This window comes from Myotis myotis, unplaced genomic scaffold (genome assembly GCF_014108235.1).
Source record: "Myotis myotis isolate mMyoMyo1 unplaced genomic scaffold, mMyoMyo1.p scaffold_m19_p_7, whole genome shotgun sequence".
In the NCBI taxonomy this organism is placed as follows: domain Eukaryota; kingdom Metazoa; phylum Chordata; class Mammalia; order Chiroptera; family Vespertilionidae; genus Myotis; species Myotis myotis.
In genome coordinates, this window is record NW_023416379.1 from 8289706 (window position 1) to 8314286 (window position 24581).

The 24581-nt window shown below is 41.5% G+C and overlaps 1 protein-coding gene across 12 annotated transcripts in view; it reads left to right on the forward strand.

The window, feature by feature from the left end:
• SYNE1 (spectrin repeat containing nuclear envelope protein 1) overlaps nt 1–24581 on the forward strand; it is a 387376-nt gene that overhangs the window by 180466 nt on the left and 182329 nt on the right. For all 12 annotated transcript variants that reach the window (XM_036316912.1, XM_036316911.1, XM_036316914.1 and 9 more), the window contains 12 exons: nt 1165–1521; nt 5458–5594; nt 5814–5991; nt 6735–6917; nt 8996–9139; nt 9498–9653; nt 11161–11325; nt 15975–16147; nt 17478–17631; nt 18507–18650; nt 20373–20537; nt 24176–24493. In XM_036316912.1, coding sequence (XP_036172805.1) covers nt 1165–1521; nt 5458–5594; nt 5814–5991; nt 6735–6917; nt 8996–9139; nt 9498–9653; nt 11161–11325; nt 15975–16147; nt 17478–17631; nt 18507–18650; nt 20373–20537; nt 24176–24493 — 2274 coding nt within the window. The remainder of the gene's footprint in view (nt 1–1164; nt 1522–5457; nt 5595–5813; nt 5992–6734; nt 6918–8995; nt 9140–9497; nt 9654–11160; nt 11326–15974; nt 16148–17477; nt 17632–18506; nt 18651–20372; nt 20538–24175; nt 24494–24581) is intronic.

Genomic DNA, 24581 nt, shown 5'->3' on the forward strand with positions numbered 1-24581 from the left:
TTAATAATTTATTGTTGAAAGAATTGCATATGTCCCCCTTCTTCCCCCATTGGTCCCCTCCAGCCCACCCCTGTCTCCCCTCACCCCCACCCCTGCTCCCAGCCCCAGGCCTCCAGCACCCTATTGTCTGTGTCCATATATGCATTCAAAGTCTTTGGTTGATCACTTCCCACCCTCCCAGCCTCCCCCACCTTCCCTCTGAGATTCCGCACTCAAATTGTGTTCTAATGAATAGAGATCAGAACATAAAAATCATAAATGCAACAGATGATGATAGCAGTAATAACTGTATTTTGATGATTTACTTTGAAAGGCTTATCTTTTTTCAATAATATTGAACGTTTTAAATGTGATAATTACGTAAAGGCACTTTGTAAGTTTCTAGATCTGTGTGATCCTTTAAAATACTTCCTTGGCACATTTCTCAGTAATGTTTTAATTCACTCATCCATCCATCCATTTGTAAGCTACCGCCTTGTGAAAGAAGGTGAAATGGGGTGGGTGGGGATCCTGAGCAGACCACAGTCCTGCTTCAATCCTTGTTCACTTATCTGTCAGTTTAGGAAGTAATTTTAACCCGGTGCTGCAAGAATTTTAAAACGGGCAACACCTGACTATGTCGTCCAGGGCACTGACCTCTTTTCCCTTAGGTTGTCAAATAATGAAAAGTGACAATAGCCAACACAATAGCCATCCAGTGGGAATGATTCAAAATTACATCTATTTTCTTGTCCGATTGGCAAAAAAATTAATATATTTTTTGGTGTGCCGCCGCATGTTAGTAATTAGTTTATGTGTGCCATGAGATGCAAAAGGTTGAAAATCGCTGGTTTGGGAGGAAATATGGATTTGCTTATTTATAGGAGCAGTGCACTGTGGGCCAACGCAGTGTCACACATTCAAACAATGCCTGACTTCAGGGTCCCTGTTTCGTCTGTTTCAGGCTGTTTCGGATTCCACAGCTTCTTTTGCCAGAAGCCCTGGTGCTCAGGATGGGAATTCTCTGCCGTGACAGCGCGGGGGTGGGCGGGTGGCTGGACTCTGGCTCCCTGTGGCAGGCACACTGGCTAAAACTCCCCAGCAGGACAGGGTGCCCCTCTGTACATATTTGGAAGCCTGCTGGGACTCGGCCTCCTCGGTTACCATGGTGATATTCCATTACAGGAGCTGATGGATTCCAGAGAGACCGGGGCCAGCCGCCTGAGCAGAGTGGAGTCCCTGGCTCCCGCCGTGAAGCAGCTCACAGCGGCCAGCGGGAGCGAGCTCCTGGACACAGAGATGCAGGCCCTGCGCGCCGACTGGCAGCAGTGGGAAGACAGCGTGCTCCGGACGCAGGGCAGCCTGGAGAGCCTGGCCAGCCAGATGGCCCTTTCGGAGCAGGCGTTCTCAGGCCGAGTGGCCGCCCTGGAGCAGGCCCTGGAGCAGCTCGGCACCCTTCTCACAACGTGGGCTCAGCAGCTAGCCCTCCTGGAAGGCAAGAACACAGATCAGGAGATAGTGGAGAGCTGGGAGAAGGGGCGCGTAAGTTGGCTTCCTGTTTTCTGTTGGTGGTTATGCTAGAAGTTTGGTTTGGTTCTCATCGTCGCTAAACAAACAAAACAACTGAAAACCTTCTTGCTAACTAAAAACACAACATTCAGACTTGGAAGAAGGAAGTGTTTCTAATTAAATTTGCAAATCAGATCTGTTTTCTTTTCTCATAAGTCGAACTCTTCTACATATAAGGGTAGAGGAGAGAAGAAGTTATTATTTACCATTGAAAACAGTTACTGTGAGTGGAAACATTCTACTTTCATTCTTCTGGTGCAAGAGTTTGTAATATCGCATTCAGCCATTCAGTCTGAAAAAAATGGCCTGTGGGTAGAGGCATAAATAGACGAAGAGTCATAGCTACGATCCTGCCAGTGAATTCTTTCCAACAATTAAATGATTGAATCTATAGCTTTGAAAGACACATTTGGTAAGCCCCGAAAACACAACTAATAGTTTGCACCCTGATCAGCTCTCCTGTGTGGAGCTTTGACAGCTGTGCTGGAATTAACGGTTCACAGAACTCCTATGTCATGCTCATGGCTTGCCTTCCGGACATTTTTTTTTTTTTTAACTAATGGCAGCTCTTTCAGAATGAGAGAAAGGGAAGCATAAAAGGGGTAGTGAAGAAAGGGCAGAAGCTTGAGATCCCGTCTCTTTCTTTACTGTTCAATGGCATCTTGGAAAGACTTTCTTTCGATATTTGCAGCTTAATAATGCTCTGAATCGCGGATGTCCTTAAAAGGAAGTTTTAGTAAAGTAACCTTCTCTGTGGCTATTTATGTTATAAACATTTCAAAATAGCTCCAGCCAGGAGGGAACTCCCGTAGTATTTCCAACATTGTCTTGTTTTAAGTCAAGTATTTGAAACAAAGATAGTGTGCCGCAAAGGCAACCTTTCTAATCATCTCCTTATGCTATTTTACTCATATGCTTATAGACTATATTTTGTTCCAATGCCCTTCATGTCCTTTAGGGTTAAGCACAGAATAAAGTGTAGAAAGCAGTTCTGTAAAACAGGGACAAGGACCTTGGTGATTATTGCATGTGGTCAGTATTATTGACTCTGATATATATATAAAAAAAACCTGTTAGGCTGTTTTTGTTCTGTTTACCTTCTTTTCCCCCCATTAATATAAGTGAAATTTTAAGAAAAGAAAGATTTGATGGTATTTAAATTATATGACTATTCTGAGCTATCATTATTTCTTTATATTGATTCTACTAGTAAAAATAATAGGTGAGGAAGGGGAAAAGGTAATGCAAAAGTAAATATAGGTTTTTAATGATGCAAGCAATTCAAAGACAACAGTCTGGGCTTTGATCTGTTTTTATATTTGGTTCTGGGCGCTTGCTTTTGATGACAATACTACATTACCTCTAAATACTCAGATTTTCTCTTATTCTAATAATGTCATTTTATCTAAAAATGGCAATAATAAAAAAAGAAAGTATAATTATGTGATGGGATAAAGGTGTTAGCTAATGTTGTGGTGGTTATCATTTTATTATATATAAATGTATTAAATCCCTACATTGTACACCTTAAACTCACACAATATTATATGTCAATCACATCTCAATAAAGCTGGGAACAATAATTTTTAAAAAATGGAGGTAATACTCCCATTACAATGAAAGCCTAGGAAAGTTTGACAAAATGATGGATTTGCTAGGGCTCACAGGGCTTTGTTTTGCTGCGCGGAAGGGCCTGTCATTGTCGGCAATCCCAATAATAACCATGAGCTGCCTCAAGCCTTTGCTTTCTCTTCTGCAATGAAATGGTGACACTCAAGAAATCTTTTTAAAAATAAAAATGGACCATTATCTATAAACTATATAAAATCATGGCACACAAAAATCTTATTCACTGTGCTCCAAAACTCCTATCTCTTAATATCCATGGGCTAATTGTGTTGGAAATTTAGGAGTTTTCTTAACCTCCAAGGAAAAAATATTCATTCCAGGACTTAACTGAAATACAGGTGTATAACCTGATATTTATATAATGAAAGAGTCCAATAATATGCTTTAATGTAGGATCACATTACAGAAAAAAATTTTAGTGTAAAATTTTGGTCAAAGCTTTTCACTTTTGAGAACACCTAACGTGTAAGTGACTCATGATATCTCTGGGTTTGTTATTTCCCTCTCTGGTGCATGGTCAGTTTCTTTGGTTCTTATAATGCTCTTTCTTAAATAAAAGATTCAATATGATGTAAAATAGTAGTTACTAGTTTAGCATTTGGAGTTTCAGAGAGAAACTTTCTAAGTACTACTTATGAATTTTGCAAATAAGAATATTGTAGATGCCTCTAGCCCGACACCAAGCTAAATAAAGAAGTTTAAAGCGAAGAGAACACCATCCTCCTCTCAGAGCCACAGTCCAGGTGGAAAGGCCAACAAGTTCAAAACCATTAGAAACACTCACTAGTGATGAGTGCCGGGGGGTGCTGTGTCCTCAGTGAGAGCCCCTGGGAGAGGTGGGGAGGAAGACAGAGAATCCTTAGGGGAAGAGTTATTTGAGCGGAGCCTTGAGGTCTGGTTACAAATGGACCAGATAGATGAGGTGGAGAAATGGCTTCATTGTACAAAGTCACCGAGGAACGAGAAAGCACAGGAGAGAAAACTAGAGAACAGAATTCAAATTAAGGGGATACTGTGTCATTCTAGGAAGAAATGACAAAGATGTGAATGGGGGCTGTGAGAGTCAGGATGCAAAGGTAGCTGATGAAAAGAGCTCTCTAAGGCATGGAACAGACCAGCCCTCATTAGCTGTTGGGTGGAGTGAAGAGGGAACCAGGCAAGGCCATGGTGATGCTCAGTTTTCTGATTTAGATCAGTTGGAAGACAGAGGTTCCATTTATAGGATGAGGAGTGCAACACACACCTGGCACGTTGAGAGGTGTGGTTTTCTACAATTCTAGGCCATCTCATGATAAAAATCTTTGGGAATAAAAATAGTAACATCAACAGCTCTCTGAGCAGTTACTCATCTTTGTGTCCCTCATCTTTGTTATTATTATTCACCTTGGTGATACCATTATCCACACACTTCTATTTAAATATTTGGGAGTCATTTACCTGCTAATTTTATTTATAAGGCACTTATCAAGGTGCCAGAATTTGTGTACTTGACACTCAGGATGTCATTTGCTAGGTGTAACAATCCCCTGTGTAGCCATGGACCATGGCCTTAATTTCAGAAGTGTGCTTGTCAAGTCCCAAGACTTTATTTTGGATAGATAGTCACAGAACTGGATTATTCATGTGCCTCTCCCACCCGTTTGATTGTGAGCTCTTCAAATACGGTACAAGAATCATACCTTTGGGTCATGTCGGGGGTCCCAGAATTCTGCAAAATGATCGGCACACGGCAGACATTTAGTAAATATTTGATGATTATAATGAATGAAACTATGAAATGGTTCAATTGCTACTTAAATCAGACCTGTGGATTATGAGAATTTCTTAATGTGAAAGTTAATGTTATGTATTAGACAACATTAATTGTTGCGCACAAGTACCAAAATAAGCGTTGCTTTGCTTTGAAATGATTTCTTTTTACATCTTAAACAATATGAATATCCACTGACATCCTAGTCAGATTGTTTTTAAGCAATTTAGACTGGTTCACTTTTCTTTTTCCATCCTACTTTATGTTATTCTTTGATCTCTTGATCATTTGGCTTCTTGGCAGCATTTCATCCCAGAATGCCTACCTATGGCTAGAAAAGGACACGCAACCAGCCACGTGATATCACTTGCCACGGGGGATCCTGAAACTAGGCCTCATTTCTTTACTGAATCTATATGTTGCTTCTTCCCTCGCTAATAATTTATAGTGTGATTTATGCATTTACAGTATGAAGATGTGGAAATTACCTAATTTAAATGCTTACCCCTCTGTCTTGTTATTTCTAATAGGAGATACTGGATGCTCTACACAAAGCAGAGCCTAAGACAGAGGATCTCAAGTCTCAGCTGAATGAACTTTGTCGATTTTCCAAAGACCTGAGTCCATACAGTGGAAAAGTTTCTGCCTTGATTAAAGAATATAATTGGTGAGCATGAACCTTATTGGTATTTAAAATGTTTTAACACAAATAAGAAACTAGAGGTTTATATATTTTAAGGTGTGATTTCAACATTAATATAAATTAATCATTAAATCCGTTACTAAATGACATGAGCGCATACTCCAAAAATCGTTTATTCTGTCAAACATTAATTTCCTTTATCATTTTTTCCCTCCTATTAAATGCTTCCAATCATGGTTTTAGCCTTTGTTTGCAAGCATCCAAGGGCTGTCAGAATAAAGAACAGATTTTGCAGCAAAGATTTCGAAGAGCCTTCAAGGATTTCCAGCAGTGGTTGGTTAATGCAAAAATCACTACCGCCAAATGTTTTGATATACCTCAAAATATTAGTGAAGTTCAAACAAGTCTTCAGAAAATACAGGTAAGAATGTTATTCATTCTAATAATGAAGCTTAAGTGAATTAAAAATGTGTCTCTTGACTGTTTTAGAAGCATATTAAAGTTTTGCTTAAAAAACTCAAATTTCAAATAAATCTCTGCTTAAAATGATTGTGTGCAAGAAGAGAAATTAGTCCATTTATATAAATGCATATATATATATATTAATAGGGATTTAGGAAATAATAAAAGCTCTTTCTATGTGGCAAGCATTGTGCCTGAGCACTCTAAGCCGATTTTTTAATTTAATTTTCACAGTAAACACATCAGGTACAAAAGGTTATTATTCCCAATGTTCAGATATGGTAAAAGAGTCAGTTGCTTAATATATACGATAAAAATTGTTTATTCCTCGCCAAAACCGGTTTGGCTCAGTGGATAGAGCGTCAGCCTGCGGACTGAAAGGTCCCAGGTTCGATTCCGGTCAAGGGCATGTACCTGGGTTGCGGGCACATCCCCAGTGGGAGATGTGCAGGAGGCGGCTGATCGATGTTTCTCTCTCATAGATGTTTCTAACTCTCTATCTCTCTCCCTTCCTCTCTGTAAAAAATCAATAAAATATATTTAAAAAAAAAAGAGGGAAAATGATTATTAAAAACTGTATTTAAAAAAAATAAAAAATTGTTTATTCCTTCTCTGTGATTTTATTGAGAAAGAAATAGAAGATCAATGTATTTTAAAGCAGAGAGCATTTTATTATGTCTACTCTGGCATTTTTCTTTATAGGAGTTTTCATCAGAAAGTGAGAATGGACAGCACAAGCTAAATGTGATGCTATCTAAAGGAGAACTTTTGAGTTCTCTGCTGACCAAAGAGAAAGCTAATGGTATCCAGGCGAAAATTGCAAATGCAAAAGAGGATTGGAAAAATTTTCATTCAAATCTTCACCAAAAGGAATCTATCCTAGAGGTATAATATAACCAACTACTTGGACACATTCTGTGTTGTTTGTTGGTAGTGATGGTGTTAGTTAAGCCACACTCTCAACATATCCAAGTGCCCTTGTCAATGATTTTGCTCATCTCTCACTGAACATACATGAATGACTAGATAACACTTAGAAACAGCTCAATGCTAGAAGTGTGAGCCTCACTGAGGAATTAAGTAGCTTCTTGCATAGTAGGGGCTATTAACCTAGACTGTAGGAACAACCAGTTTTAATTTTAAACATATCACTTAATCTTTCATTTGAAATCCCTTAATTTTGGGAGTTGTTCTAGGAGAATGAAAAGAAATATCTCTGTAAGGCTACCAAATGCTATGGATGAGAAGGCACATTATAACTAATGCAAGTATCAGGTACATAGTAGATTTTAGGAGTTAACTATGCAAAGCAACAATGTTCATACAATTTCATTTTATCTAGGTACAATATAAATTGAATTTATTATAATCATAACATAATTACTAACACAATGCAATTATTTTTTTTATGAAGCAGTCTGTTTTATGTACAAACTCTCCTCTTAGAAGAAAATTTAGAGACATGGAGAATATTATTTTTTCCTTTTTAAACAACACTGCCTGGCAAAAGGTGGCTAGTCTTTCATGGCAGACATCCTCCACTTAACAGGGAATGATAATCATTGTGCAGTGCCTAGAAATTTACTCTCAGCTCTGTAGGGATTGTTAATGCAATGTGGTCTGAGCTCTGTTGCTGTTGCGGGTAGTACATCTGCCATTGACAGTGAGATTATCTACTTCAAGAGATGCCCAGTTGGTGGATAGGTCAGGAATAGCCTGTCTTCCTTCCTTCCATGTTTCCTTCCTTCCTTCCTTCCTTCCTTCCTTCCTTCCTTCCTTCCTTCCTTCCTTCCTTCCTTCCTTCCTTCCTTCCTTCCTATTAGTAAAACACATAATATTGCCTATTATGTTCCAGACCCTATGTTAGGAATACAAAAGGGTTACTTTTTTCCCTCTTCTCAAAGAACTCACTTTCTAGAGAAGGGAACAGTACATGAACAGATGATTGCAATACAATACAGGCATGCTCAGCATATGATAGTCACTTAAGACGATGCAATTAACTCTATTTGGAGAAGTTGAGGAAGTTTCCAGAGAGGTGAAATCTTAACTGAACCTTGAAGGCTAAACATTCTTTGAATTTGGCAAGGCAGGTGTGCACTTCAGATAGAAGGACTTGAATGTATGGGTCCGGGGAGTGATGAGTGCCACCTATGAATGGGACTTCGAGAAGTTCCATCCACATGGGGTTTTAGGGAAAAAGCAACAAAGATAAGACTGGTGATGAAGATTAGGGCCAAATAGTGAAATTTTTGTATACTAAGCAAATTGATCTTGAGTCTTGACCAGATCTGAATAGTTAAGGAAAAGTTCATTTAAAAAAAAACCTTGGCTGCACATTAGAATCACCTGGGAATCTTTTTAAAATCCTGATTTCTGGGCCTCATCCTCCAGAAATTCTGTTTCTTTGATATGGGGTGGGGCCACAACATTAGTAACAAAGAAACAGAATTTCCGGAGGATGAGGTCCAGAAATCAGGATTTTAAAAAGATTCCCAGGTGATTCTAATGTGCAGCCAAGGTTGAGAACCACTGTCTTAAAGGATATTCAAAAATCACACAGGTGTCCTGGCCGGTATTGCTCAGTGGTTGAGCATCGACCTATGAACCAGGAGGTCACTTTTCAATTCCCAGTGGGGGCACATGCCTGTGTTGCGGACTCGATCCCCAGTGGGGAGCATGCAGGAGGCAGCCGATCAATACTTCTCTCTTATCATTGATGTCTCTATCTCTCTCTCCCTCTCCCTTCCTCTATGAAATCAAGAAAAAAATATTTTTAAAACCGTATACAAGTGCTAAGGTGAAGGATAGAATATTCCAGATATTGGGAACAGGGGAAAAAGGGGAGGGGGACAGTAGGGCCAGATTGAATGCCAACTGAAAGACTTTGCTTGCTATGAAGCAAAGCAATAAAGACCAGATGCTTGGTTTATCGTGTGCCTCATCTCACCTGAAACCTGTAGAATCTAAAGATCCAAATGAAGGACTTCGAAGTCAGCGCCGAGCCCGTGCAGGACTGGCTGAGTAAAACCGAGAAGATGGTGCACGAAAGCAGCAACCGCCTGTACGACCTGCCGGCCAAGAGGAGGGAGCAGCAGAAGCTCCAGGTGACAACCCTGGGCCCCGCGGCCACGTCTCCATCCCCGTCCTGTGGGCATCCTCCCTGTCCTGTGTGCATCCCTGTGTCCAGGTGCCCGCGAGCCCCTGGAACTCCATGATGCTGTCTGAGATTGCGCGTCCCCTTTCCCTGTTTCTGGCAGATGGTGCGTTGCCCAGCTGTCCCTGGAGGTGGGTCTGTCTGTGTCTGCAGCCTATGCTGTGTCCAGCCCAGAAACGGTCACGCCTCCAGGGCACCCCTATTGCTCCCCAGTGTGTGTTGATGTCCGTGCTCTTGGGGCCAGAGCTCCCCCGTCGGCGATGTGCTGTCCCCCAGCCTCTTACTAGTAACTTGCTTGTGCTTTTCAGTCTGTCCTTGAGGAAATAAACTGCTACGCGCCTCAGCTCCACAGGCTAAAAGAGAAAGCGCAGCAGCTGTGGGAAGGACAAGCTGCCAGCAAGAGCTTTATGCACAGAGTGTCGCAGCTGTCTGCTCAGTATCTAGCGCTAAGCAATGTGACAAAGGTAATGCCCGCCATGTGCCGTGTGTGAGTGTGGGACAGGCCACCCATCTGGAGTCTCGAGGGGTGGGGGGTGGGGGGGTGGGCAGGGTGCAAGCCCAGTCAGGAGTAAGGCCTGTGAGTCTACGCCCAGCCTGGCAGTCCGAGTCTACTATTTGTGCTGCTTCACCTCAATGTGGTTGTCCAAACAGAGCAGGGAGGGTCCAAGATGTGGAGGGACTTCCCAGTCTCCATAGCGCACAGTGTATTCCCTTTCTACTGACTTGGCATGTTCGCTGGAGCTTTTTCGAAAACCCAGTGCATACACATGAGGCAACATTCAGTTTGGGGCCTAAGGGGAACTCGGATCAAATTACTTTAGAAAAACAAGAACTCAAGGCAGTTTACATTTTTGTAGACTAAATAAAATGGGTTGGGGATCCTTTTTTTAAGTTTGTCTAAATTTTTTATATTCATTACATAGTACTCAAGGATGTGTTGATTGAGGTTTTCAATTGGATCAACAGGGCAGAGCTCAAAACGGGCATTGATTTATTTAACTGATTACATTTCTTTTCTAACAGCCTAGAAAGGCATACAGGGGACCCCAGTATGATCTTGTTTAGAGCATCCAGCTGGCAGGACGCAGACCAGTCTTGAACTTGGTGGCGCAAGCCTACTCGAAGCTTTGTGTGCTTTGTGACATTTGTTCCCTGTATTTGTCTTTTGCATTTCAGGTCTTAGAATGTAGGGATCCTGCTGTAAGTTAGTGTTTTCTTTAATTTGGCTTCCCCCCATTTTAATGTGGACTCACTTCTGGTCTGCTAATTTAGATCCTCAATGAAACATCATTGACACGGTCACCCTAATATAGACTTGGAGTAAACAGACTATGCTTACACAAATGCTTTTCCTATGAATAAGTTACTCCTTTTGTCTTTAGAAAATCTGGCACACATCTAAAGTTAGAATTCATTAAGGACATCTTTCTATTCCTTTGTATTTATTTAGATACCAAATATCAATAGATGTTTGAATGTGTTGGATATGACTTGTCATTAATGAACAAAATCATATTTATGCCCCCAACTTTTAAAATTTCAATCTCAGATAGTTATTTTTTTAGAAATCTTGCTAACAATGTAGGTCATGTGGTATCAGCGGAGCCAAATGTGATTATATGAAAGCTAGAAACCGCTTTGATTGGTCTCCCAGATGAGGCAATAGGAAGAAATTGTACTGATTCTGTTTGAAAAAAAAATCACAATTGTCATCAAGAAGAATAGCAACTAAGTTTAGGGACAGTAAATTGTAATTTCTCTGCTTTTGACCCAATGATTCTCACATTTTTACTAGAAAGAGTTCACGCATCTCTCAGATTAATGCAGATTGGCATCATGTCCGTGCAGGGTATGAGCCTATGGCCGATTCTAGTTATTTGAACAAAATGGTTAGCTTGCCAGTTTGAGTAGCTTCAGGCTCTGAGGTCTCTGTGGAACGGACAGTGGGAAACCCATGTCTGCCGTTTCCAGGAGAAAGTGTCGAGACTGGATAGAATTGTTGCAGAACACAGTCAGTTCTCCCTCGGCGTGAAAGAGCTGCAAGACTGGATGACAGACGTGGTTCACATGCTGGAGTCTTACTGCCACCCCACCTCCGACAAGAGCGTGCTGGACAGCAGGATGCTGAAACTGGAGGTACGCATCTTTAGAAAATGTCTCTAATGGACAGGATTTGTTTTTCTCAAAATTTATTTTTTTATCCTCCCCCATAGGTATGTTCTATTGATTTTTAGAGAGAGAGAAGCATCAATGTGAGAGAGAAACATCAATCAGTTGCCTCCCGAAACCGGGGATTGAAACCACAACCTAGGTATGTGCCCTGACCAAGAATCAAACCTACAAATGTTTGGTGTATGGGATGATGTTCCAGCGAACTGAGCCATCCAGCCAGGACCTCAAAATGTCTTAAGTCTCCATCTGCCTGGTGTTGCTGTGTCACACTCCCGCCACGGGACCTCTCAGAAAGCTCTTTTCACACAGGGCGGGCTAGCCTCAGCCTTCCGGAATCATTAGGAACAGGTTCACACATAAATTCTTCACAAAATAAAATAACCCACATGTGGCTATTTGCTCGATAGCCAGTCAAGAGGCTAGTTTCAAATCACATCACGGACACATCTATTCTGAGAAAATATTTCAATGAACCATTTTATAGGGCAGGACATTTTTCATCTTGTTCAATTTACTTGCCTGCCTACATCATTTAGTCAACTCTCCCATTCCAACATATTAGTTCTATCTTCCATTTATGGCAAAACAATGATTCTTTATTCATTCTCCTCTCCTTCATATACTGGGTGCCTTCTAGGAGACTGTAACTCTGTCTTAATACCAATGATTCAAAAATGGAAAAAGTATCATCTTTGTCCTCAAGGCTTTCACTGTGGCTGAAGCACAGAGAGCAGTAACAGCAGAGAGGGTTATGGTTATAGGCACGGAGTGGAACCAGGCAGGAGGGATGGGAGCCAGAGCAGGTTTCTCAAGAAGTCGAAAACCTAAACTGGTACTTGAGAATGGTGCCACATGAGCAAAAGCCAGAGTAAACCAACAGCGTGGTGAGTGAGAAGAGCCAGCAGTCCCTTCATGATGGCAATGAGCGGCTGAGGCTGACTGTAGAGGTTGGCAGGTCCAGATTAGGGAGAGAGAAGCTTGCCTTTTAGGTGATAACACCAGTTTTGTAACTTTGATTCAAACTTTCTTGTTAAATAAAAAGATGAGCACCTTTGAAGAACTTGAAGTACGTAAATTGATAATATATAGAATAAATTATAGCCCTGGCTAATTTGGCTCAGTGGATAGAGCATCGGCCCGTGGACTCAAGGGTTAAGGGTTTGATTCTAGCCAAGGGCATGAACCTCGGTTGCAGGCTCAATCCCTGGTCCCAGTTGGGGCACATATAGAGGCAACCAATTGATATGTCTCTTTCACACCGATGTCTCTGCCTCTCCTCCTCCCTCCCACTCTCTCTAGAGACCAATGGAAAAATATCCTAGGGTAAGGATTAACAAAAGATAAATAAGTAAGTTACAGTTCTTTCTTTGTTGGGATAGAGGCCTTCACATTTATAAAGTTCTCCATCCTGTGGCTTTTGAGAATTCATGAATTCCTCTGTAGTCTATTGTTCTCTTAGCAAAAACCAGTAAAATAAAACATTGGTGGAAAGAAGGGATATTCAGAGAAGAGTTAAGAGCTGCAAATTCAAGGCCCCCTGGAGACCAGCAGGTGACAGGTGATTGCTTATTGCCAGTCACCAGCAGGTGACTCTCACATCCTTCACCTGATCAGCCTGAGAGGTCCAAGGCTCAACACAATTGCACATCATTCTACAGGAGCTCTAAATATATATATATATATATATATATATATATATATATATATATATATATATAAAATCTTTATTATTGAAAGTATTACATATGTTCCCTTTTTCCCCCATTGACCCCTTCAGCTCGCCCCCACCCCCTGCCCCAGGCCTTCACCACCCTATTGTCTGTATCCATGGGTTATGCATACATGCATATAAGGCCTTTGGTCGATTACCTCCCACCCACTCACCCTCCCGCACCTTCCCTCTGAGATTCCACACTCTGTTCCATGCTTCCATGTCACTGGAGCCACTCTGCTCATCAGTTAATTTTGTTACTTAGTTTTCACATATGAGTGAGATCATGTGATACTGGTCTTTCTCTGACTGACTTATTTCACTTAGCATGATACTCTCCAGATCCCTCCATGTTGTCTCAAAGAGTAAAAGATCCTTCTTTTTTACTGCTGCATAATATTCCATGGGATAAATGTACCACAGCTCTTTTATCCACTCATCTACTGATGGGCCCTTGGGCTGTTTCCAGATCTTAGCTATTGCAAATTGTGCTGCTATGAACATAGGGGTGCATACATTCTTTGTGATTGGCGCTTCGGGTTTCTTAGGATATATTCCTAGAAGTGGGATCACTAGCTCAAATGGCAGTTCCATATTTAATTTTTTGAGGAAACTCCATACTATTTTCCATAATGGCTGTTATGGAATCTGCATTCCCATCAGCAGTGCACTAGGATTCCCTTTGCTCCACATCCTCGCCAGCACTTGTCATTTATTGATTTGTTGATGGCAGTCATTCTAATAGGTGGGAGGTGATACCTCATTGTTGTTTTAATTTGCATCTCTCTGATGATCAGTGACCTTGAACATTTTTTCATATGTCTTTTGGCCACCTGTATGTCCACTTTGGAGAAGTGTCCATTTAGGTCCTTTGCCCATTTTTTTTTTTATTGTTTGTCTTCCTTTTGTCAAGTTGTATGAGTTCCTTATATATTTTGAATATTAACACTTTATCAGATGTATCTTTTCCAAATATGTTCTCCCATGCAGTGGGCTCCCTTTTCGTTTTGTTGATGGTTTCTTTTCCTGTGCAGAAGCTTTTTATTTTGATGTCGTCCCATTTGTTTATTTTCTCCTTAGTTTCCTTTGCCCTAGGAGTTGTGTCTGTAAACATATTGCTACGAGAGATGTCTCAGATTTTGCTGCCTATGGTTTCTTTTAGGAACTTTATAGTTTCACGACTTACATTTAAGTCTCTTATCCATTTTTTTATTTATTCCTGGGTATGGTGTAAGTAGGTAGTCTATTTCAATTTTTTTGCATGTATCTGTCCAATTTCCCAAAACCACTTATTGAAGAGACTGTCTTGACTCCATTGCATCCTCTTGCCTCCTTTGCCAAATATTTATTGAGTGTAATGGCTTGGGTCGATTTCTGGGGTCTCTGTTCTGTTCCATTGATCTATCTGCCTGTTCTTATGCCAGTACCAGGCTGTTTTGATTACAGTGACTTTGTAGTATAACTTGATATCTGGCATTGTGATTACTCCAACTTTGTTCTTCTTTCTCAAGATTGCTATAGCTATTCAGAATCTTTTTTAGTTCCATATAAATTTTGGGTGTATTTGTTATAGATCTGTGAAATATGCTAGTAGTATTTCAATACAGATTGCATTGAATCTGTAGATTGCTTTGGGTAGTATGGACATTTTAATGATGTTAATTCTACCAATTCATAAATACAGTATATTCTTCCACTTGTTTATATCTTTCTCTGTCTCTTTTTTCAATGTCCTGTAGTTTTTGGAGTACAAATCTTTTACCTCCTTGGTTAAGTTTATTCCAAAGTATCCTAATTTTTTGTTGTTGTTGCAATGGTAAATGGGATTGTTTGTTTAGTTTTTCTTACTGAGAATTCATTATTGGTGTATAAAAAAGCCATTGATTTTTGGGTGTTTATTTTGTATCCTGCTACATGGCCAAATTCATTTATTAAATCTAGTAGTTTTTTTTGGTGGAGTCTTTAATGTTTTCTGTGTACAATATCATATCATCTGAGAATAATAAAACTTTTACTTCCTTCTTTCCAATTTGGACATCTTTTATTTCTTCTTGTCTGATTGCTGTGGCTAGGACTTCCAGTACTATGTTGAATAAGAGTGGTGATAGCAGATATCTCTTAAAAGAATGAGAATAACAGTTAACCTCCAGGACTGTGGGGCAAGGTGTTTTCCAATAGGGTGGGTCAACTGTCTTCCCCCCAGGCAAAACTGCCTGGATAGCAAATGTCTGTGTGAGAAAGCTGACCTCAGCAGCATATGGGAATGACTCAGTACAGGAAACCAGGGTGTCTGCCTTATGAGCTCTAACCCCAGAGCCCCCAACTCTGCCTTCTGCTCACACAGCTCCAGTCCACTCTGTCCTCCCTCTGCTGGAGCACAAGGTGAATGGCTGCACATGGAATTTTGTGCATTGGCCTCTTAAGAGGGTGCCTGCATTCCCAGCCACCTTTCCCTGACAGACAGCAACCATGCTGCTTTTCACAGCCAGATGTTTTGTGGTCATTTTTCTCAGTTCTGGTGCTCTATACTGGGGGGCCAAGCTTAGGGATTAGACCCCAGAGTTCTCATTGGCAACCCCCCACAGCTGAGGTATCTCTCCGGAACTTCAGCTGCTGTCTGGGGGAGCCCATCCAGCCCTTTCCCACCTCTGTGCTTCCTACCAGTCCCTATGTGGTCTCCACTTTCCATCCTTGGTTATCAGGGTTCTCTTCCTGATAGTCTTCGGTTGATTATTCAGGATTTTTTTTTATATTTTAGTTGTAATTCTAGTTTGGTCCTGGGAGCGTGTCTGTGGAGCATCCACTTACTCCACCGCCATGTTGAATCTCTATCTCTGAACTATCTAAGGCCAGAAATGTTGAAGATGCCAATAATCAATGACTTCCATGTTTGCTTTTACAGTCTCTATTATCGGTGAAACAGGAAAAGGAGATCCAGATGAAAATGATCGTGACCAGAGGGGAATCCGTCCTGCAGAGCACGGCTCCGGAAGGCATCCCCGCTCTCCAGCAGCAGCTGCAGAGCGTGAAGGATGTGTGGGCGTCCCTTTTGTCTGCGGCCATCCGTTGCAAAAGGTAAGAGAAACTGAAGCTCACTACTGCAAAGCCGTTGCTGAAAGATCAGTGTCATCACTTACTAGTAGTAGCACTGTGTTCCTGGGGCAGGCTCGCTCTCTCCCTCCCTCTCTCCCTCCCTTCCTCTCTTCCTTCCTCCATCCCTCCCTCCTTCCCTTTTCTTTTCCCTTATTAGAACAAAAGAAACTGGCAGGTACAATCTTGCATTTAGGTCATTTGCAATACTGTGCCTTGTGTACTATAACTGCATGTTTAGCTTATTGTTGTCACTGCTTAAGAAGGCAAAGGTAGATAAATGTTTCATCATGTAAAGATATGTTAGTTAAAATCCAGTAGTTTCCTTGGGAGATCAGCCAGCAGGGGGTGGGAAAGAGATGAGGAAGGACAGGCAGCCAAAAAGGGGCGTGTGGGCAGCTGGAACTGAATCCTGCCCAGCAGTGCTGGGAGCCAGAGAGAACATGTGTCTCAGAGTTGCCCCGCCCAGGAACAGGGCAGCTGGAGAGTTTGTAAATAAACTCCCAGGAGTCAGGAGGGCAGTTGAAGGCAGCAGGGACAACAATCCCTGGCCTCTCTTACTTATATAGCCCTGAAGCTGAGAGGCCACAGGGACCAGAGTGTGCCCTCTGGCCCAGAGGGCATGGAGCAGGCGATGAGGAGTCTATGGTCAGTGTGCTGCAGTGGGGTGGCCCGGGGTACACCTGGGTTCACTACAAAGCACTCAAAGCAGAGCAGTAAAATGAGCACAAATGATCAAGGGAGTTAAAAATATAATCCCCATATTGAGAGAAGGAAGTACTTCATATATATGAAAGAGAAACAATTAGGTTGTAATAATTAGATTAATTCAGGCAATGTTCCCCTACTTTCCCACTGTAATTCTCTGATTTTAAATCTCATCTTAGATAGTTGCCATGCTTGTTCTTGCTCGGTTCTTCCTTCTTTTGTTAATTCCTTTTCCCTCTCCCCTGAACATCCTGCTCACATTGGTGAAGTTAAGTATTGGTTCTCTGTCTGCCCAGAGTCTTGCTTGGCTCCATAAAAGTCTCACTCAGGGGATCTCTCCCTGCTGTGCCCTAAAGGTGCTCCCAGCATCTCCTGGGATCGGAGTACTGACTCCAGGTTTGATATCCAGCCCCACTTTCTGCCTGGGGTCCTGAACTTCACTGTCCTGGCCTCCTGAAACTATGTTTGCCAGGTATCCAGCTTTGATAAGCCGGCCCAAGCCTACCCCTTTCTGATCGCCCTGTGCACTTTCTGCGGGTGGGGTGGCCAGGGAAGACACCACCCCAGCTTCTCTGTACAGACGGTTGTCCTTCCACATCCCTTTCAGTCAACTGGAGGGAGCTCTCTCTAAGTGGACAAGTTACCAGGATGACGTCCGGCAGTTTTCCGGTTGGATGGACAGTGTGGAAGCCAGCTTGAACGAATTGGAAAGGCCGTGCGCAGAACTGCGGGAAAAGACAGCTGCTCTCGGGAAAGCCAAGGTGGGCGTGGGATTTATCATTCCAGGTGTTCTCTGGGGGGCTTCCTCAGAATGCCTCCGTTGTGCAAACATGGGATGGCTTGGATGATAAGATCGGGCTTTACACAGAAGGACATTATTTGGGGCTTCTGCCATCATTTCACATGGCTTCTGAAGCTAGACTTTTGTTTGTGGGTGAAAAGTTTCTCTTCCAGGAAAATCTTGATGACCCGTGTTTTATGATACAGATTATTTAAAATTTGGCAACTTGTAATATCTTTAGCTTACTCATTATTAGGAAACAAAATGCTTTCTTCTTACCACTTTTGTAGTTCTACTTTTGTGTACTTTTCATAATGCTCATATTAGTACAGTACTACTGTAAAAATTTTTAAATAGATAGGTACATAGATAAATATTGGGTATGTTCCTAAATCTTTTTTCTAGATAGTAGTATTCCAACAATCACACACACACACACACAAAAATATAGGGATGGATAGATCCATCTATCTTATCTATCTATCTATCTATCTATCTATCTATCTATCTATCTACAAATAGATAATATGACATCACTTGTCAACTATACAGTTAGATATCTTAATATTACCCAACTGGCATAGTTCAATGGTTGAGCATCGACCTTTGAACCTAAAGGTCACAGTTTGATTTCCAGTTAGGATACATGCCCAGGTTCTGAGCTCGATCTCCAGAGGGGGGCATGCAAGAGGCAGCCATTCAGTGACTCTCATCATTGATAATTCCATCTTTCTCTTCCTCATCCTTCCTCTCTAATATCAATAAAAAAATATATTTTAAAGTATATTAATATCAGTACCACTGATATGATGGTATATGTGGTAACTCCTTTATTATGTTTTAAATATTCTCTAGTTATTAAATGAAGAAATACTGAGTCACAGCAGCTTACTGGAAACCATTGAAGTCAAAGGAGCTGGCATGACGGAGCACTATGTCACCCAGTTAGAGCTCCAGGATCTGCAGGAACGGTACAGAGCCATCAAGGAGAGAGCCAAGGTACGGCTAACCTGTTCCATGTAGCCTCACTCACTGGAGTAGGACTGTTTTGGAGCTGTGCTTACTTACAGACTCATTTACTTTTGAAAATGATGGATTTGTGGAAGCAGATAGAAGAAAATTATATAGCAGATAGCAAAATAAACTTTAATACTTTATTATTTTTTTAAATATATTTTATTGATTTTTTACAGAGAAGAAGGGAGAGGGATAGAGAGTTAGAAACATTGATGAGGGAGATCGGTCAGCTGCCTCCTGCACACCCCACAGTGGGGATGTGCCCACAACCAAGGTACATGCCCTTGACCGGAATCGAACCCAGGACCCTTCAGTCCGCAGGCCAACGCTCTATCCACTGAGCCAAACCGGTTCGGCAACTTTAATACTTTAAATAAACCACTGGAAAGAAACAAAAAAGAAACTATCAAAGTTACTGAAAGAAAATGTTTCTCAAATAAGAATTCCTAGATATTTACCAATTTAAGAAAAATTTCAGCCTGGTCAGCATGACTCAGTGATTGAGTGTTGATTTATGAACCAGGAGGTCCTGGTTCGATTCCTGGTCAGGGCACATGCCTGAGTTTCAGGCTTGATCCCCATTAGGGAGCATGCAGGAGGCAGCCTATCAATGATTTTCTGTCATCACTGATGTTTCTATTTCTCTCCCTCTCCCTTACTCTCTGAAATCAATAAAAATATATTTTTTTAGAAAAGAAAAATTTTTAACAGCATTATAATAAAGATTTATAAATGCCTTAGTGTGGCTGGTACTGAGAGTTTTCTAAAGCAGGGAATCTGCATCAATAATATTGTTCTTCATTTAGGCCTCACACATAAAATAAAAGTAACTTTCACAGCACATCTTACTTTATTAGATAAAGTACATGGGAAAATCAGTCCACAGTGAGTTCAAATTCTTACTTAAAATAATAAATAAGAATTTCAGCCCTAACCAGTTTGGCTCAGTGCATAGAGCATCGGCCTGCGGACTGAAGGGTCCCAGGTTTGATTCCTGTCAAAGGCATGTACCTTAGTTGCAGGCACATCCCCAGTAGAGGGTGTGCAGGAGGCAGCTGATCAATGTTTCTCTCTCATCAATGTTTCTAACTCTCTATCCCTCTCCCCTCCTCTCTTTAAAAAGTCAATAAAATATATTTTTTTTAAAAAAAGAATTTCAGTTTTCTTCATAAGCAAAAGTGTATATTTTTTTAATATTTTTATTGATTTCAGAGAGGAAGCAAGAGTGAGAGAGAGATCAAAACATCAATGATGAGAGAGATTTACTGATAGGCTGCCTCCTGCATGCCCCCCACTCAAGATCGAACCTGCCACCCGGGCATGTGCTCTTGACTAGAATCGAACTCGGGACCCTTCAGTCCACAGGCTGGCGCTCTATCTGCTGAGCCAAACCAGCTTGGTGCAAAAATATTTTTATGACAAGTAAAGTTAATTCATTTTTTTGGCATGTTGATGCTATCCTTCATAAGGAGTTCAGAGATCAGGAAGTTAACAAAATGATCTTTAAAACTTCTTTTTAATCCTAATATTATTTTTAAATATTTTAATATAAATGTTGAAACTTCATTCTTCTAGAAAACCATATTCCAATGATCTAATAATCATGATTTTCTAAAATTCCAACAGAGGATTCTTACAGTCCATTGAAACTGCATGTAGTATGTATTGTATTCCCATCTTACTCATGTTAAATGCTAATGATAGGAAGCAGTAACGAAGTCTGAAAAACTAGTTCGCCTGCACCAAGAGTATCAGAGAGACCTAAAGGCATTTGAAATTTGGCTGGAGCAAGAACAAGAAAAGCTGGAACGATACTCACTTCTTGAAGGTGATACCCATACTCATGAAACCACATTGCGGGATCTTCAGGTAAGGTTTGTTATATCTTAAAACAAATCACTTTCATTCTGAATCTGGAATTATTCTTTTAAGCAATGAGAAGTTGACATGACCTTGAATCCTATACATAGCTGATACATATTAAATGACACTCTAGTAAAGTCTGATCTAGAATATTCTGGGACCTCAGTAGTATATGCTAGTTGATATCATGTAGCAGGTGATTTAAACCCAGCAAGACTGGGGCTGGAGGAATTTGTTCAGCTGTGATGGTGGCCCCTGGCAGGGATGGCTAGTGGTCTAACTTATAGAGTTGACTAGCCCACCTGCCCGTTGTGTCTTAAAAGATTCATTTAGATATGGTACGCTTCATCTGGAGCCAATAGAATGTGATACTTTTTAAAGTCAAAGTGGTGGCACCATCTGGTTTCAACCAATATCTCCATCACTGAGGATTTAGGTTCAAGGTCAGAGTCCCAGAAGAAGAAATTAGAGGAGCTAGAAAAAGTGCTGGTGCCCAGGCAACAGGCTGTGATTCAGGGCGAGATGGCAAACCTAGTGGGAAAGTGGTCCTAACCACTTCACTTATTTACCATCAGCATTGATTGACTGTCTAATACAGTACCGACACTTGGCTGGCTACTGCGGGTAAAAATTATTAAAATATTATTGCTGCCTTCAAGGCACTATAATCTAGTGAGAAATGCAGACTCATTGGTAGGTCATTATAAACAACATGATAAGGGCCGTAATGAAGTCAAGCAAGGAATCCCCGGGGAGCATCAGAGAGGCCTTTAATCTTACCCAGAGAGATAGGGAGGGGTTGGGAGGTGTCTCAAGAAGGGGCCGCTAAGCATACACAGTGGAGAATGAGGAAAGACCAATGAGACAACTCCATATCCTGTCCTCTTTGTGTTGGAACTTACTGGCATGCTGCCAGCCCTCATAAGATTGGTTCAGGATTGGGCAAGATGTGCCTACAGCTTGTACAGGTAGAAAAGGCAGGGACTGAGATGGCTATTACTGGCATTTAAAATTCCTGGCTATTTTGCCCGGCTGCCATGGCTCAGTGGTTGAGCGTTGACCTGTGAACCAGGAGGTCACAGTTTGATTCCCGGTCAGGGCCAGGTGCCCGGGTTGCAGGCTCTGTTTCTGGTGTGGGGCATGCAGGAGCCAGGCAATCAATGGTTCTCTCTCTAGCCATTGATGTTTCTCTCTCTCTCCCTCTCCCTTTCTCTGAATTCAATAAAAATATTTTTTAAAAATTAGTTAATTAATTTAATTTAATTCCTGGCTATTTCAAGAGGTCTCAGGGAGTGTCGTAGGAACACAAGGTTGGGATTAGGAAGTTTGGACTCTTATCCTTGGTGAGACTTGACAGAGTGACTTTGGCAAGAGGAAACTTCTTTGACTCAGTTTTTTCCACAGAGTTGTTACGTGAGATAGGGGGGAAATACTTAAATGGTGTTTCATTCCTGAAATAATGTCTAGTAGAAGCCATAGTTTCATTCATTTATTTAAGGATCTCATCCATTCTGTTTTAAAGTAGCAGGATAGTGAGTCTGCCAGGTTTAGCTGGCGTAATTTATTTTAGGAGAGCTGACCGTGTTTTTGCTGAATAACCCCTCTCTGCACTTCTCTCCAGACACTTGGCAAAAGCAAATGCTGAGCTCTCTAGGCTTCTGTATGGGAACTGGGCCAATAAGTTCCTTCTCACCAGCAGATGTTTCTCTTGTTCCGGTCGGAAGGAAATGCTTCCCTTCGGTCAATAATAATGTGGCCCAACCCCAACTCCCACCGCTCGGTTCGCCATGCATTGATTCTTACATTGTCTTATTTTGAGTCATCACAAATGTTCAAAAGGGGGGAAGGTGATAGTGGCAGAAAAAGGTGGTGGAGGATTGTGATGTTCAGACTGTCCAGCAGACCGTCTTCAGGATCTTCATGTCCCACAACCTGCCCCGTGGTGTGGGCTCAGCCAGCAGTGTGGAGCAAGTTCACAAACTTTTGTATAAGCCAAAGGCCGTTAGAACATACAGACTTTTAAACTATTGGACCATATTTTTCCCCTCAGAATGAAGACTTAACATATGGGACATATAAGAATTTATATAACGCAGTGATGATTTGTATAATAGCAAAAACAGCTATAACATATGGAATGAGTGATATGTTGGGAAGATTAATAACTTAAGGCAAGGATGCATAAACGACAGCCCAGAGCCACTTGTCTGTATTTAAAATAAAGTTTTACTGGAACACAGCCACACCCATTCATTTATGTACCATCTGTTGCTACTTCCAAGCTACGATGGCAAAGACTGTATGGCCCAATAAAGCCTAAAATATTTACTATCCAGCCCTTTACTGAGAAAGCTTGCCAACTCCTGAATTAAAGAGGGAGATTGAAAGTACAAAATTAACTTTTAAAAGATTTTGAGAACTTTGGAATAAAATGTCTGTGTTTGTGACTGTTTTAATATTTCACCATATTGTTTTCTTCCATCTATGTGTTCACATTATGACATTCTTGAAGTGAGATCTTAGCTAAAGAAAAATTTATCCATTTGTTTATACCAAATGAGAGTGCTATTTTTTAATGTAAAAATAGTCAGATATCAGCAATTTTAAATGGTTTGAACTGATATGAAATACTAGAGGCCCGGTGCATGAAATTTGTGCACTGGTGCGGGGGTTGGGGGTGTCCCTCAGCCCAGCCTGCACCCTCTCCAATCTGGGAGCCCTCGGGGGATGTCCGACTGCCGGTTTAGGCCCAATCCCACAGGATATCAGAAATTTCAAATGGTTTGAACTGATATGAAATATTTTTGTAATACTGTATTTTAACTAAATATGTGGATACTTTTAACACACGTGGTGAGTTTTGACGTGGCTCCTTTCAGCTTTAGTTGATCAGATCAAGTATCTGTGTTGATTCTTGAAACATAAGAAATACAAGTATATAATATTGTCTTGCCAATATCTTTTAAAATATTAGATTTTCTTTCTATAAAGTATAGTTTATGCTCTTCAGGAGTTGGTTCATACTGAACTTCTGCTTTGGTGGAGGAAAATGTATTTGCACCTGGAGCACTCCATTGGCAGGTGTGACCATTCTAACCTCCCAGATTTGCACGCCCTGTTACCCTCTGGGCCAACTTTTCTTGGCCGACACACTCCCTAGAGCTCAGCTTTGGCAAAGTGTCTCTTCTCAGGAAAAAGAAGGCCCATTGTTCCTGTCTCAACCAGAACTGATTTCATTCAATATCAAAGCAAGAGGCCTACGGCTCTTTAAACAGATTATGAGCCATAAACAGCCTAGGTTCTTCTTTTAAACAATAGCCCTTTAATCACAAGTGTTTTTGCTTAAAAGCTGAAAAGTCAAATTGCAGAAACTCTTTCTAAGATGATTGAGATAAATATTTCTAGTGTGTGTGTGTGTGTGTGTGTGTGTGTGTGTGTGTGTGTGTTTTGATTATTTTAACAGGAGATATTTGCAAATCTTTCTCCGGACTTGGGGAATAATATTTAGTGTTGGGTACATGCTGTTTTATATAAGACAGAATAAAATCGCTCTTTTCTCAAGTGAAGTTCCAGGTGGCACGGTTGGCTCGGGTGAGCCGCGATAGGCTGTGCAGGTGTGCCATGTGAATGCCTCTCCCCTGCAGGAGCTGCAGGTGCACTGCGCCGAGGGGCAGGCGCTGCTGAACTCGGTGCTGCACACCCGAGAGGAAGTGATCCCCTCGGGCCTCCCCCAGACGGAGGACCGGGCGCTGGAATCTCTCCGGCAGGAGTGGCAGGCTCACCAGCAGAGGCTGTCCGAGACCCGGACGCAGTTCAACAATGTCGTCAACAAGCTGAGGCTGATGGAACAGAAGTTCCAGCAGGTGGACGGGTGGCTGAGAGCCCTGGAGGAGAAAGTGAGTCTCAGGGCTGGTCGTCAGTCCAACCGGGCAGCCAAGGAGGCGCAGTTACATCAGATGAAGGTAAGTGAGCTCAGGCTCCTGATCTGACTCGAAGTAGCAGTTGCTTTGCAGAGCGGGTTTCATTAAAGATATGTAGTCACTTCTTTTC